This window comes from Nerophis ophidion, linkage group LG19, assembly GCF_033978795.1.
Source record: "Nerophis ophidion isolate RoL-2023_Sa linkage group LG19, RoL_Noph_v1.0, whole genome shotgun sequence".
Lineage (NCBI taxonomy): Eukaryota > Metazoa > Chordata > Actinopteri > Syngnathiformes > Syngnathidae > Nerophis > Nerophis ophidion.
In genome coordinates, this window is record NC_084629.1 from 40,209,590 (window position 1) to 40,224,408 (window position 14,819).

A 14,819-nucleotide genomic window follows, 5' to 3' on the forward strand; every position below is an offset into this window, starting at 1 on the left:
AATGTTACCATATACTACATAAATGTACATAATGCATATATTACATGTTATTATGAATGTTACTAGATACTACATATATACTTACATCATGTATATATTACATGTTATTATGAATGTTACTATATGACATATACACTTACATCATGCATATATTACATGTTATTATGAATATTACTTGATACTACATATATTTATATCATGTATATATTACATGTTATTATGAATATTACTAGATACTACATATATACTTACATCATGTATATATTACATGTTATTATGAATGTTACTACATGAGATATATACTTACATCATGTATATATTACATGTTATTATGAATGTTACTAGATACTACATATATACTTACATCATGTATATATTACATGTTATTATGAATGTTACTAGATAATACATATACACTTACATCATACATATATTACATGTTATTATGAATGTTACAAGATACTACACATATATTTATATCATGTATATATTACATGTTATTATGAATATTACTAGATACTACATATATACTTTCATCATGTATATATTACAAGTTATTATGAATGTTACTGGATACTACATATATACTTACATCATGTATATATTACATGTTATTATGAATGTTACTAGATACTACATATATACTTACATCATGTATATATTACATGTTATTATGAATGTTACTACATGACATATATACTTACATCATGTATATACTACATGTTATTATGAATGTTACTAGATACTACATATATACTTACATCATGTATGTATTACATGTTATTATGAATGTCACTACATGACATATATACTTACATCATGTATTTATTACTTGTTATTATGAATGTTACTACATGACATATATACTTACATCATGTATATACTACATGTTATTATGAATGTTACTAGATACTACATATATACTTACATCATGTATATATTACATATTATGAATGTTACTACATGACATATATACTTACATCATGTATATATTACATGTTATTATGAATGTTACTAGATACTACGCATATACTTACATCATGTATATATTACATGTTATTATGAATGTTACTAGATACTACATATATACTTACATCATGTATATATTACATGTTATTATGAATGTTACGACAAGACATATACTTACATCATGTATTTTTTACGAGTTACTATGAATGTTACTAGATACTACATATATACGTACATCATGTATATATTACATGTTATAATGAATGTTACTAGATACTACATATATACTTACATCATGTATATATCACATGTTATTATGAATGTTACTAGATACTACATATATACTTACATCACGTATATATTACATGTTATCATGAATGTTACTAGATACTACATATATACTTACATCATGTATATATTACATGTTATTATGAATGTTACTAGATACTACATATAAATTTATATCATGTATATATTACATGTTATTATGAATATTACTAGATACTACATATATACTTACATCATGTATATATTACATGTTATTATGAATGTTACTACATGACATATATACTTACATCATGTATATATTACATGTTATTATGAATGTTACTAGATACTACATATATTCTTACATCATGTATATATTACATGTTATTATGAATGTTACTAGATACTACATATATACTTACATCATGTATATATTACATGTTATTATGAATGTTACTAGATACTACATATATACTTATATAATGTATAAATTACATGTTATTATGAATGTTATTAGATACAACATATATACTTACATTGTGTATATATTACATGTTATTATGAATGTCACTACATTCAGTGTCTATATAAAACATTGACTTTTTTTTACAGCGCTCCCTTTGCCACATTTTTTGGCTGACTCTTGTTAGCATTTGTTTACGAGTTAGAATGCATCCAAAAAGAAAAAAAAACCTATGTGTTCTTCTAAATGATAAACAAACATCTTAAAAAAGTGCAGCTGCCCTTTAATAGGATTATTGTGTTAAGTAAATATTGACAGGAGTGACCTTTTTGCTGCTTGTCCCTAATAGGGGGAGGGGCCTCAGTGAGGTGATGACGTCATGTGGTCTTTGTCTACTATCATTCTCCCTTTTTGTTTCCCTCCCTTGCAGAGGACAAATGCGCGGGGTCTCCCTCAGGTGACCAGGGTTTCCCAGGGCTCCAGTGGGACGGTCATCACGCTGGTTGCCATGGCAGCGGTGGGAGGGGTGCTGATTGTGGCGCTGGCCTTCGCCTGCCTCAGACACCACGCTCACCACCTGGCCAATGGCAAGCTCGGTCTGGGGCCAGAGGGAGGAGTCGAAACACACTTTGACTATCAGGTAAGGGGACTTTAGTCATTGTAGTGCTACCTCCGATAAGAGCTGATTATTGTTGGCTGTTGTATTCTCCAGACTTTAGAGCGCACGCGGTACATTTTAAGAGGAAAATACATATTTTTTTTATAATTTAGCTGCACCGGACGATATATACGTTGTGAAATGAGTTATTTACACTGAACTATTTTGTAAATGTTTACACTTCATTGTTTTCTGTAACAGGGCAGTAAAACGGCTGATCAAACAAAACAGAATTCATGGTCGTGGACCCACAAGCTGCGCCAGCTAGCTCTCCGATCAGCTAATCAGGCTCAATAACTCCACGCTGACATTTAGGTGGATTTACAAAAGTAAAACAATTACAAAAAGAATATCATTGTAAGATAATAACTTACACATCACATGCAAAACCAACTTTTTATACGACGCTGCCCCTTTAAGAAACGTGACATCGCTGACACCTAGTGACCAGACACTGCTGCGAATCAGCAACTCCTAAAATAAAAAAACAACAACACCGTGGTTCCGAGAAGTCATTTTGACAGTATTATCTGAATGGGAAATATTTATATAGCACTTTTCTCTAGAGACTCAATGCACTAGACATAGTGAACCCCCAGTTATCTAAGTTCCAATTAAATGAAACCACCAGGAGCAGGCGGGTAAGGTGCCTTGCCCAAGGACAATGGCTGTGACTCGGAACCCCCGAGTTGCCGGCAACGGCCGCTCTACCAACTGAGCCACGCCGCCCCTTTGTGGTTGTTGGACCACGCTGGGGCGAGTCCTGCGTGCGCACACCTTAATGCTTCAGTCGCTCGCAGGATTCTCACAGAAATGCATCGAAACACACTTATCATTTGTATACATACACATCATTTTTCTTGCCGTCCTTCCATTTTCTACCGCTTGTCCCTTTTGGGGTGTCCTAAAGACATAGCTTGTGTGTTTCTTGCTGTTTTTCCAATTGAAGCTGGTGTTTTTCAGCTGGGTAATCAAAAGGAGAAGACCTTCTTTAGCTCTCGCCCTGTTTTATGATGCCTTACTAATATGGCATCAACGCAAAATCACGACTTTGGAGCAATGTTCACGGACTCTAGAATTTGGTCTGTTAGTTCCTTTCGCAGGCGAGGGAAGAGTTGTTCTAAGTTGGATGCTAGAAAATGTCTGACGTGTGTGGAGTCAGCCTGACTGCATTTGTGTGCGTTTACGAGACCAGAAGTTGTTTGCGGGTCTGTTGGTCATTCTCCGGGTGTTGCTCATCTCATAATAATAACTTTTGTTTTTAATATTCTCTCCATCGACTGTTAGGGTCCCAAAGACGGAGGGGTTGGCGACTCCTGTTGGAGACAATACTTAGTTTTACATGCAGAAAACCAGGCAAAATCCGTACTTTGGAGCAATGTTCACGGACTCTAGTATTTGGTTTGTTAGGTCCTGTCGCAGGCGAGGGAAGATTTGTTTGATGTCGGATGCTAGAAAATGTCCGACGTGAGTGAAGTCAGCCTGACTGCATTGTTGCAGCGCCATGATTTGTGTGCGTTTGCAAGACCAGAATCTGTTTGGGGGTCTATTGGTCATTCTCCGGGTGTTGCTGATCTCATAATAATACCTTTCGTTTTTAATATTCTCTCCATCGACTGTTGGGGTCCCAAAGACGGAGGGGTTGGCGACTCCTGTTGGAGACAATACTTAGTTTTACACGCAGAAAACCAGGCAAAATCCGTACTTTGGAGCAATGTTCACGGACTCTAGTATTTGGTTTGTTAGGTCCTGTCACAGGCGAGGGAAGATTTGTTTGATGTCGGATGCTAGAAAATGTCCGATGTGAGTGAAGTCAGCCTGACTGCATTGTTGCAGCGCCATGATTTGTGTGCGTTTGCGAGACCAGAAGTTGTTTGCGGGTCTGCTGGTCATTCTCCGGGTGTTGCTGATCTCATAATAATACCTTTTGTTTTTAATATTCTCTCCATTGACTGTTAGGGTCCAAAAGACGGAGGGGTTGGCGACCCACGCTGGAGACGATACTCACAGTTTTACATGCAGAAAACCAGGCAAAATACATACTTTGGAGCAATGTTCACGGACTCTAGTATTTGGTTTGTTAGTTCCTGTCGCAGGCGAGGGAAGATTTGTTTGATGTCGGATGCTAGAAAATGTCCGACGTGAGTGAAGTCAGCCTGACTGCATTGTTGCAGCGCCATGATTTGTGTGCGTTTGCGAGACCAGAAGTTGTTTGCGGGTCTGTTGGTCATTCTCCGGGTGTTGCTGATCTCATAATAATACCTTTTGTTTTTAATATTCTCTCCATCCACTGTTAGGGTCCCAAAGACGGAGGGGTTGGCGACCCACGCTGGAGACGATACTCACAGTTTTACATGCAGAAAACCAGGCAGAATCCATACTTTGGAGCAATGTTCACGGACTCTAGTATTTGGTTTGTTAGTTCCTGTCGCAGGCGAGGGAAGATTTGTTTGATGTCGGATGCTAGAAAATGTCCGACTTGAGTGAACAGTCAGCCTGACTGCATTGTTGCAGCGCCATGATTTGTGTGCGTTTGCGAGACCAGAATCTGTTTGCGGGTCTGTTGGTCATTCTCCGGGTGTTGCTGACTCATAATACCTTGTTTCTAATATTTTTTCAATCGACTGTTCGGGTCCCAAAGACGGAGGGGTTGGCGACTCCTGTTGGAGACAATACTTAGTTTTACATGCAGAAAACCAGGCAAAATCCGTACTTTGGAGCAATGTTCACGGACTCTAGTATTTGGTTTGTTAGGTCCTGTCGCAGGCGAGGGAAGATTTGTTTGATGTTGGATGCTAGAACATTTCAGATGTGTGTGAAGTCAGCCTGACTGCATTGTTGCAGCGCCATGATTTGTGTGCGTTTGCGAGACCAGAATCTGGTCATTCTCCGGGTGTTGCTGATATCATAAGCGTACTTATTGTTTCTAATATTCTCTTCATCGACTGTTAGGGTCCCAAAGACGGAGGGGTTGGCGACTCCCGTTGGAGACAATACTCAGTTTTACATGCAGAAAACCAGGCAAAATCCGTACTTTGGAGCAATGTTCACGGACTCTAGTATTTGGCTTGTTAGTTCCTGTCGCAGGCGAAACGGTGTGTTATCCTGTAGTCGTACTCCATAAAATAAATTTTTTGTAGATTTTTTATATTTAAAAAGCATGTTACATTGAGCTAACAACCTTATAGTGCCCCCGGTGTATTAAAAAATATATATATATAATAATACAAATATAATAAAAATTAAAACTAGAACAGCCTAATAGCTAGAAGTAGTATGCATGTATCTATAAAAAGGCTTTTTATTTTTTTATTTTTTTTAAGAAGCGTTTTTAAGCCTTTTTTAAAAGCATCCACAGTCTGTGGTGCCCTCAGGTGGTCAGGGAGAGCGTTCCGCAGAAAGCCCGGTCTCCCATAGTTTGTAGCTTTGTCCTTGGAGGTTGGAGGAGGTTAGCCTGTTTGGAGCGGCGGTGAGGTGTGGAGGATTTGGGGGGGGTGAGTAGTTCTTTGAGAATGGTAGGAAAAAGGGAACCTTGAAGTCTTTGTTGGCAATGTGACATCACGGCGTGTCACGGTCTTAAAGCGGGTACAAAGTTCCACACCAGATGAGAGGCGAGTCATCACTAGGGAGACCTGGTTCTCCACTTTGCGGCGCTTGCTAGAAGCCCCGCCCACTTTCCCGGTCCCGCTCCTGCTATTGATTGATGGTGATGTGCTCTGTCTGTGTGGCACATCCAGGAGCTATGTCGCCAGCACATGGCGTCCAAATCCTCTCTGTGCCGCCAGGACTGCGTGGGCGCCGGCAGCAGCGGCGTGGCGGGCCGGCGGGGGACGGACACGTCCCGCGTGAGCAGCGTCTCGTCCCAGTTCAGCGACGGGCCGCAGCACAGTCCCTCGTCCACGCACAGCTCCACGCCGTCCTGGAGCGAGGAGCCCGCCCAGTCCAACATGGACATCTCCACCGGTCACATGATCCTGGTGAGTGCACCCGGCGGCGAGGAGGAGGAGGAGGAGGAGGAGGAGTTAACTCACGTCTGCTTGCCCGGCAGACCTACATGGAGGACCACCTGCGCAACAAGGACCGCCTCCAGAAGGAGTGGGAGGCCCTCTGCTCCTACCAGGCCGAGCCCAGTTCTGTGGCGGCGGCGCAAAGTCCCGCCAACCTGGACAAAAACAGACAAGCCCAGTCGCTCCCGTGTCAGTTCCTCCTTGGCTCTCCTTCAACTTAGTCATTCTATTGCCTGACACATGCTTCTACTCAACTTAGTCATTCTATTACCTGACACATGCTTCTACTCAACTTAGTCATTCTATTGCCTGACACATGCTTCTACTCAACTTAGTCATTCTATTACCTGACACATGCTTTTACTCAACTTAGTCATTCTATTGTCTGACACATGCTTCTACTCAACTTAGTCATTCTATTGCCTGACACATGCTTATGCTCAACTTAGTCATTCTATTACCTGGCACATGCTTCTACTCAACTTAGTCATTCTATTGCCTGACACATGCTTCTACTCAACTTAGTCATTCCATTACCCGACACATGCTTCTACTCAACTTAGTCATTCTATTGCCTGACACATGCTTCTACTCAACTTAGTCATTCTATTGTCTGACACATGCTTCTACTCAACTTAGTCATTCTATTACCTGACACATGCTTCTACTCAACTTAGTCATTCTATTACCTAACACATGCTTCTACTCAACTTAGTCATTCTATTGCCTGACACATGCTTCTACTCAACTTAGTCATTCTGTTACCTGACACATGCTTCTACTCAACTTAGTCATTCTATTACCTGACACATGCTTCTACTCAACTTAGTCATTCTATTACCTGACACATGCTTCTACTCAACTTAGTCATTCTGTTACCTGACACATGCTTCTACTCAACTTAGTCATTCTATTACCTGACACATGCTTCTACTCAACTTAGTCAGTCATTCTATTACCCGACACATGCTTCTACTCAACTTAGTCATTCTATTACCTGACACATGCTTCTACTCAACTTAGTCATTCTATTGCCTGACACATGCTTCTACTCAACTTAGTCATTCTATTGCCTGACACATGCTTCTACTAAACTTAGTCATTCTATTAACTGACACATGCTTCTACTCAACTTAGCCATTCTATTGCCTGACACATGCTTCTACTCAACTTAGTCATTCTATTGCCTGACACATGTTTCTACTCAACTTAGTCATTCTATTGCCTGACACATGCTTCTACTCAACTTAGTCATTCTATTACCTGACACATGATTTTACTCAACTTAGTCATTCTATTGCCTGACACATGCTTCTACTCAACTTAGTCATTCTATTGCCTGACACATGCTTCTACTCAACTTAGTCATTCTATTACCTGACACATGATTTTACTCAACTTAGTCATTCTATTGCCTGACACATGCTTCTACTCAACTTAGTCATTCTATTGCCTGACACATGCTTCTACTCAACTTAGTCATTCTATTGCCTGACACATGCTTATGCTCAACTTAGTCATTCTATTACCTGACACATGCTTCTGCTCAACTTAGTCATTCTATTACCTGACACATGCTTCTACTCAACTTAGTCATTCTATTGCCTGACACATGTTTCTACTCAACTTAGTCATTCTATTGCCTGACGCATGCTTCTACTCAACTTAGTCATTATATTGCCTGACACATGCTTCTACTCAACTTAGTCATTCTATTGCCTGACACATGCTTCTACTCAACTTAGTCATTCTATTGCCTGACACATGATTTTACTCAACTTAGTCATTCTATTGCCTGACACATGCTTCTACTCAACTTAGTCATTCTATTGCCTGACACATGCTTCTACTCAACTTAGTCATTCTATTACCTGACACATGCTTTTACTCAACTTAGTCATTCTGTTACCTGACACATGCTTCTGCTCAACTTAGTCATTCTGTTACCTGACACATGCTTCTACTCAACTTAGTCAGTCATTCTATTACCTGACACATGCTTCTACTCAACTTAGTCAGTCATTCTATTACCCGACACATGCTTCTACTCAACTTAGTCATTCTATTACCTGACACATGCTTCTACTCAACTTAGTCATTCTATTGCCTGACACATGCTTCTACTCAACTTAGCCATTCTATTGCCTGAAACATGATTTTACTCAACTTAGTCATTCTATTGCCTGACACATGCTTCTACTCAACTTAGTCATTCTATTGCCTGACACATGCTTCTGCTCAACTTAGTCATTCTATTGCCTGACACATGCTTCTACTCAACTTAGTCATTCTATTGCCTGACACATGCTTCTACTCAACTTAGTCATTCTATTGCCTGACACATGTTTCTACTCAACTTAGTCATTCTATTGCCTGACACATGCTTCTACTCAACTTAGTCATTCTATTACCTGACACATGATTTTACTCAACTTAGTCATTCTATTACCTGACACATGATTTTACTCAACTTAGTCATTCTATTGCCTGACACATGCTTCTACTCAACTTAGTCATTCTATTGCCTGACACATGCTTCTACTCAACTTAGTCATTCTATTGCCTGACACATGATTTTACTCAACTTAGTCATTCTATTGCCTGACACATGCTTCTACTCAACTTAGTCATTCTATTGCCTGACACATGCTTCTACTCAACTTAGTCATTCTATTACCTGACACATGCTTATGCTCAACTTAGTCATTCTATTACCTGACACATGCTTCTACTCAACTTAGTCATTCTATTACCTGACACATGCTTCTACTCAACTTAGTCATTCTATTGCCTGACACATGTTTCTACTCAACTTAGTCATTCTATTGCCTGACGCATGCTTCTACTCAACTTAGTCATTATATTGCCTGACACATGCTTCTACTCAACTTAGTCATTCTATTGCCTGACACATGCTTCTACTCAACTCAGTCATTCTATTGCCTGACACATGATTTTACTCAACTTAGCCATTCTATTGCCTGACACATGCTTCTACTCAACTTAGTCATTCTATTGCCTGACACATGCTTCTACTCAACTTAGTCATTCTATTACCTGACACATGCTTTTATTCAACTTAGTCATTCTGTTACCTGACACATACTTCTACTCAACTTAGTCATTCTATTGCCTGACACATGCTTCTACTCAACTTAGTCAGTCATTCTATTACCTGACACATGCTTCTACTCAACTTAGTCAGTCATTCTATTACCCGACACATGCTTCTACTCAACTTAGTCATTCTATTACCTGACACATGCTTCTACTCAACTTAGTCATTCTATTGCCTGACACATGCTTCTACTCAACTTAGTCATTCTATTGCCTGACACATGATTTTACTCAACTTAGTCATTCTATTGCCTGACACATGCTTCTACTCAACTTAGTCATTCTATTGCCTGACACATGCTTCTACTCAACTTAGTCATTCTATTGCCTGACACATGCTTCTACTCAACTTAGTCATTCTATTGCCTGACACATGTTTCTACTCAACTTAGTCATTCTATTGCCTGACACATGCTTCTACTCAACTTAGTCATTCTATTACCTGACACATGATTTTACTCAACTTAGTCATTCTATTGCCTGACACATGCTTCTACTCAACTTTGTCATTCTATTGCCTGACACATGCTTCTACTCAACTTAGTCATTCTATTACCTGACACATGATTTTACTCAACTTAGTCATTCTATTGCCTGACACATGCTTCTACTCAACTTAGTCATTCTATTGCCTGACACATGCTTCTACTCAACTTAGTCATTATATTACCTGACACATGCTTATGCTCAACTTAGTCATTCTATTACCTGACACATGCTTCTACTCAACTTAGTCATTCTATTACCTGACACATACTTCTACTCAACTTAGTCATTCTATTGCCTGACACATGTTTCTACTCAACTTAGTCATTCTATTGCCTGACGCATGCTTCTACTCAACTTAGTCATTATATTGCCTGACACATGCTTCTACTCAACTTAGTCATTCTATTGCCTGACACATGCTTCTACTCAACTCAGTCATTCTATTGCCTGACACATGATTTTACTCAACTTAGTCATTCTATTGCCTGACACATGTTTCTACTCAACTTAGTCATTCTATTGCCTGACACATGCTTCTACTCAACTTAGTCATTCTATTGCCTGACACATGCTTCTACTCAACTTAGTCATTCTATTACCTGACACATGCTTATGCTCAACTTAGTCATTCTATTACCTGACACATGCTTCTACTCAACTTAGTCATTCTATTACCTGACACATGCTTCTACTCAACTTAGTCATTCTATTGCCCGACACATGTTTCTACTCAACTTAGTCATTCTATTGCCTGACACATGCTTCTACTCAACTTAGTCATTCTATTACCTGACACATGCTTCTACTCAACTTAGTCATTCTATTGCCTGACACATGATTTTACTCAACTTAGTCATTCTATTGCCTGACACATGCTTCTACTCAACTTAGTCATTCTATTGCCTGACACATGCTTCTACTCAACTTAGTCATTCTATTACCTGACACATGCTTATGCTCAACTTAGTCATTCTATTACCTGACACATGCTTCTACTCAACTTAGTCATTCTATTACCTGACACATGCTTCTACTCAACTTAGTCATTCTATTGCCTGACACATGTTTCTACTCAACTTAGTCATTCTATTGCCTGACGCATGCTTCTACTCAACTTAGTCATTATATTGCCTGACACATGCTTCTACTCAACTTAGTCATTCTATTGCCTGACACATGCTTCTACTCAACTCAGTCATTCTATTGCCTGACACATGATTTTACTCAACTTAGCCATTCTATTGCCTGACACATGCTTCTACTCAACTTAGTCATTCTATTGCCTGACACATGCTTCTACTCAACTTAGTCATTCTATTACCTGACACATGCTTTTATTCAACTTAGTCATTCTGTTACCTGACACATACTTCTACTCAACTTAGTCATTCTATTGCCTGACACATGCTTCTACTCAACTTAGTCAGTCATTCTATTACCTGACACATGCTTCTACTCAACTTAGTCAGTCATTCTATTACCCGACACATGCTTCTACTCAACTTAGTCATTCTATTACCTGACACATGCTTCTACTCAACTTAGTCATTCTATTGCCTGACACATGCTTCTACTCAACTTAGTCATTCTATTGCCTGACACATGATTTTACTCAACTTAGTCATTCTATTGCCTGACACATGCTTCTACTCAACTTAGTCATTCTATTGCCTGGCACATGCTTCTACTCAACTTAGTCATTCTATTGCCTGACACATGCTTCTACTCAACTTAGTCATTCTATTGCCTGACACATGTTTCTACTCAACTTAGTCATTCTATTGCCTGACACATGCTTCTACTCAACTTAGTCATTCTATTACCTGACACATGATTTTACTCAACTTAGTCATTCTATTGCCTGACACATGCTTCTACTCAACTTTGTCATTCTATTGCCTGACACATGCTTCTACTCAACTTAGTCATTCTATTACCTGACACATGATTTTACTCAACTTAGTCATTCTATTGCCTGACACATGCTTCTACTCAACTTAGTCATTCTATTGCCCGACACATGCTTCTACTCAACTTAGTCATTATATTACCTGACACATGCTTATGCTCAACTTAGTCATTCTGTTACCTGACACATGCTTCTACTCAACTTAGTCATTCTATTACCTGACACATGCTTCTACTCAACTTAGTCATTCTATTGCCTGACACATGTTTCTACTCAACTTAGTCATTCTATTGCCTGACGCATGCTTCTACTCAACTTAGTCATTATATTGCCTGACACATGCTTCTACTCAACTTAGTCATTCTATTGCCTGACACATGCTTCTACTCAACTCAGTCATTCTATTGCCTGACACATGATTTTACTCAACTTAGTCATTCTATTGCCTGACACATGTTTCTACTCAACTTAGTCATTCTATTGCCTGACACATGCTTCTACTCAACTTAGTCATTCTATTACCTGACACATGCTTTTACTCAACTTAGTCATTCTGTTACCTGACACATGCTTCTACTCAACTTAGTCATTCTATTGCCTGACACATGCTTCTACTCAACTTAGTCAGTCATTCTATTACCAGACACATGCTTCTACTCAACTTAGTCAGTCATTCTATTACCCGACACATGCTTCTACTCATCTTAGTCATTCTATTACCTGACACATGCTTCTGCTCAACTTAGTCATTCTATTGCCTGACACATGTTTCTACTCAACTTAGTCATTCTATTGCCTGACACATGATTTTACTCAACTTAGTCATTCTATTACCTGACACATGTTTCTACTCAACTTAGTCATTCTATTGCCTGACACATGCTTCTACTCAACTTAGTCATTCTATTACCTGACACATGATTTTACTCAACTTAGTCATTCTATTGCCTGACACATGCTTCTACTCAACTTAGTCATTCTATTGCCTGACACATGCTTCTACTCAACTTAGTCATTCTATCACCTGACACATGATTTTACTCAACTTAGTCATTCTATTGCCTGACACATGCTTCTACTCAACTTAGTCATTCTATTGCCTGACACATGCTTCTACTCAACTTAGTCATTCTATTACCTGACACATGCTTATGCTCAACTTAGTCATTCTATTACCTGACACATGCTTCTACTCAACTTAGTCATTCTATTACCTGACACATGCTTCTACTCAACTTAGTCATTCTATTGCCCGACACATGTTTCTACTCAACTTAGTCATTCTATTGCCTGACACATGCTTCTACTCAACTTAGTCATTATATTGCCTGACAAATGCTTCTACTCAACTTAGTCATTCTATTGCCTGACACATGCTTCTACTCAACTTAGTCATTCTATTGCCTGACACATGATTTTACTCAACTTAGTCATTCTATTGCCTGACGCATGCTTCTACTCAACTTAGTCATTCTATTGCCTGACACATGCTTCTACTCAACTTAGTCATTCTATTACCTGACACATGCTTTTACTCAACTTAGTCATTCTGTTGCCTGACACATGCTTCTACTCAACTTAGTCATTCTATTGCCTGACACATGCTTCTACTCAACTTAGTCATTCTATTACCTGACACATGCTTATGCTCAACTTAGTCATTCTGTTACCTGACACATGCTTCTACTCAACTTAGTCATTCTATTACCTGACACATGCTTCTACTCAACTTAGTCATTCTATTGCCTGACACATGTTTCTACTCAACTTAGTCATTCTATTGCCTGACGCATGCTTCTACTCAACTTAGTCATTATATTGCCTGACACATGCTTCTACTCAACTTAGTCATTCTATTGCCTGACACATGCTTCTACTCAACTCAGTCATTCTATTGCCTGACACATGATTTTACTCAACTTAGTCATTCTATTGCCTGACACATGTTTCTACTCAACTTAGTCATTCTATTGCCTGACACATGCTTCTACTCAACTTAGTCATTCTATTACCTGACACATGCTTTTACTCAACTTAGTCATTCTGTTACCTGACACATGCTTCTACTCAACTTAGTCATTCTATTGCCTGACACATGCTTCTACTCAACTTAGTCAGTCATTCTATTACCAGACACATGCTTCTACTCAACTTAGTCAGTCATTCTATTACCCGACACATGCTTCTACTCAACTTAGTCATTCTATTACCTGACACATGCTTCTGCTCAACTTAGTCATTCTATTGCCTGACACATGTTTCTACTCAACTTAGTCATTCTATTGCCTGACACATGATTTTACTCAACTTAGTCATTCTATTACCTGACACATGTTTCTACTCAACTTAGTCATTCTATTGCCTGACACATGCTTCTACTCAACTTAGTCATTCTATTACCTGACACATGATTTTACTCAACTTAGTCATTCTATTGCCTGACACATGCTTCTACTCAACTTAGTCATTCTATTGCCTGACACATGCTTCTACTCAACTTAGTCATTCTATCACCTGACACATGATTTTACTCAACTTAGTCATTCTATTGCCTGACACATGCTTCTACTCAACTTAGTCATTCTATTGCCTGACACATGCTTCTACTCAACTTAGTCATTCTATTACCTGACACATGCTTATGCTCAACTTAGTCATTCTATTACCTGACACATGCTTCTACTCAACTTAGTCATTCTATTACCTGACACATGCTTCTACTCAACTTAGTCATTCTATTGCCCGACACATGTTTCTACTCAACTTAGTCATTCTATTGCCTGACACATGCTTCTACTCAACTTAGTCATTATATTGCCTGACAAATGCTTCTACTCAACTTAGTCATTCTATTGCCTGACACATGCTTCTACTCAACTTAGTCATTCTATTGCCTGACACATGATTTTACTCAACTTAGTCATTCTATTGCCTGACGCA

At 38.8% G+C, this 14,819-nt stretch overlaps 1 protein-coding gene across 2 annotated transcripts in view; it reads left to right on the forward strand.

The window, feature by feature from the left end:
- Nucleotides 1–14,819, forward strand: part of ptprna (protein tyrosine phosphatase receptor type Na) — an 86,736-nt gene that overhangs the window by 51,630 nt on the left and 20,287 nt on the right. Inside the window, exons 14-16 of one of the 2 annotated variants that reach the window (XM_061879984.1) lie at nt 2,130–2,339; nt 6,143–6,334; nt 6,406–6,553. In XM_061879984.1, the coding sequence (XP_061735968.1) occupies nt 2,130–2,339; nt 6,143–6,334; nt 6,406–6,553 (550 nt within the window). Of the gene's footprint in view, nt 1–2,129; nt 2,340–6,094; nt 6,335–6,405; nt 6,554–14,819 lie in introns of both variants that reach the window. The other variant, XM_061879983.1, reaches the window with a different exon arrangement.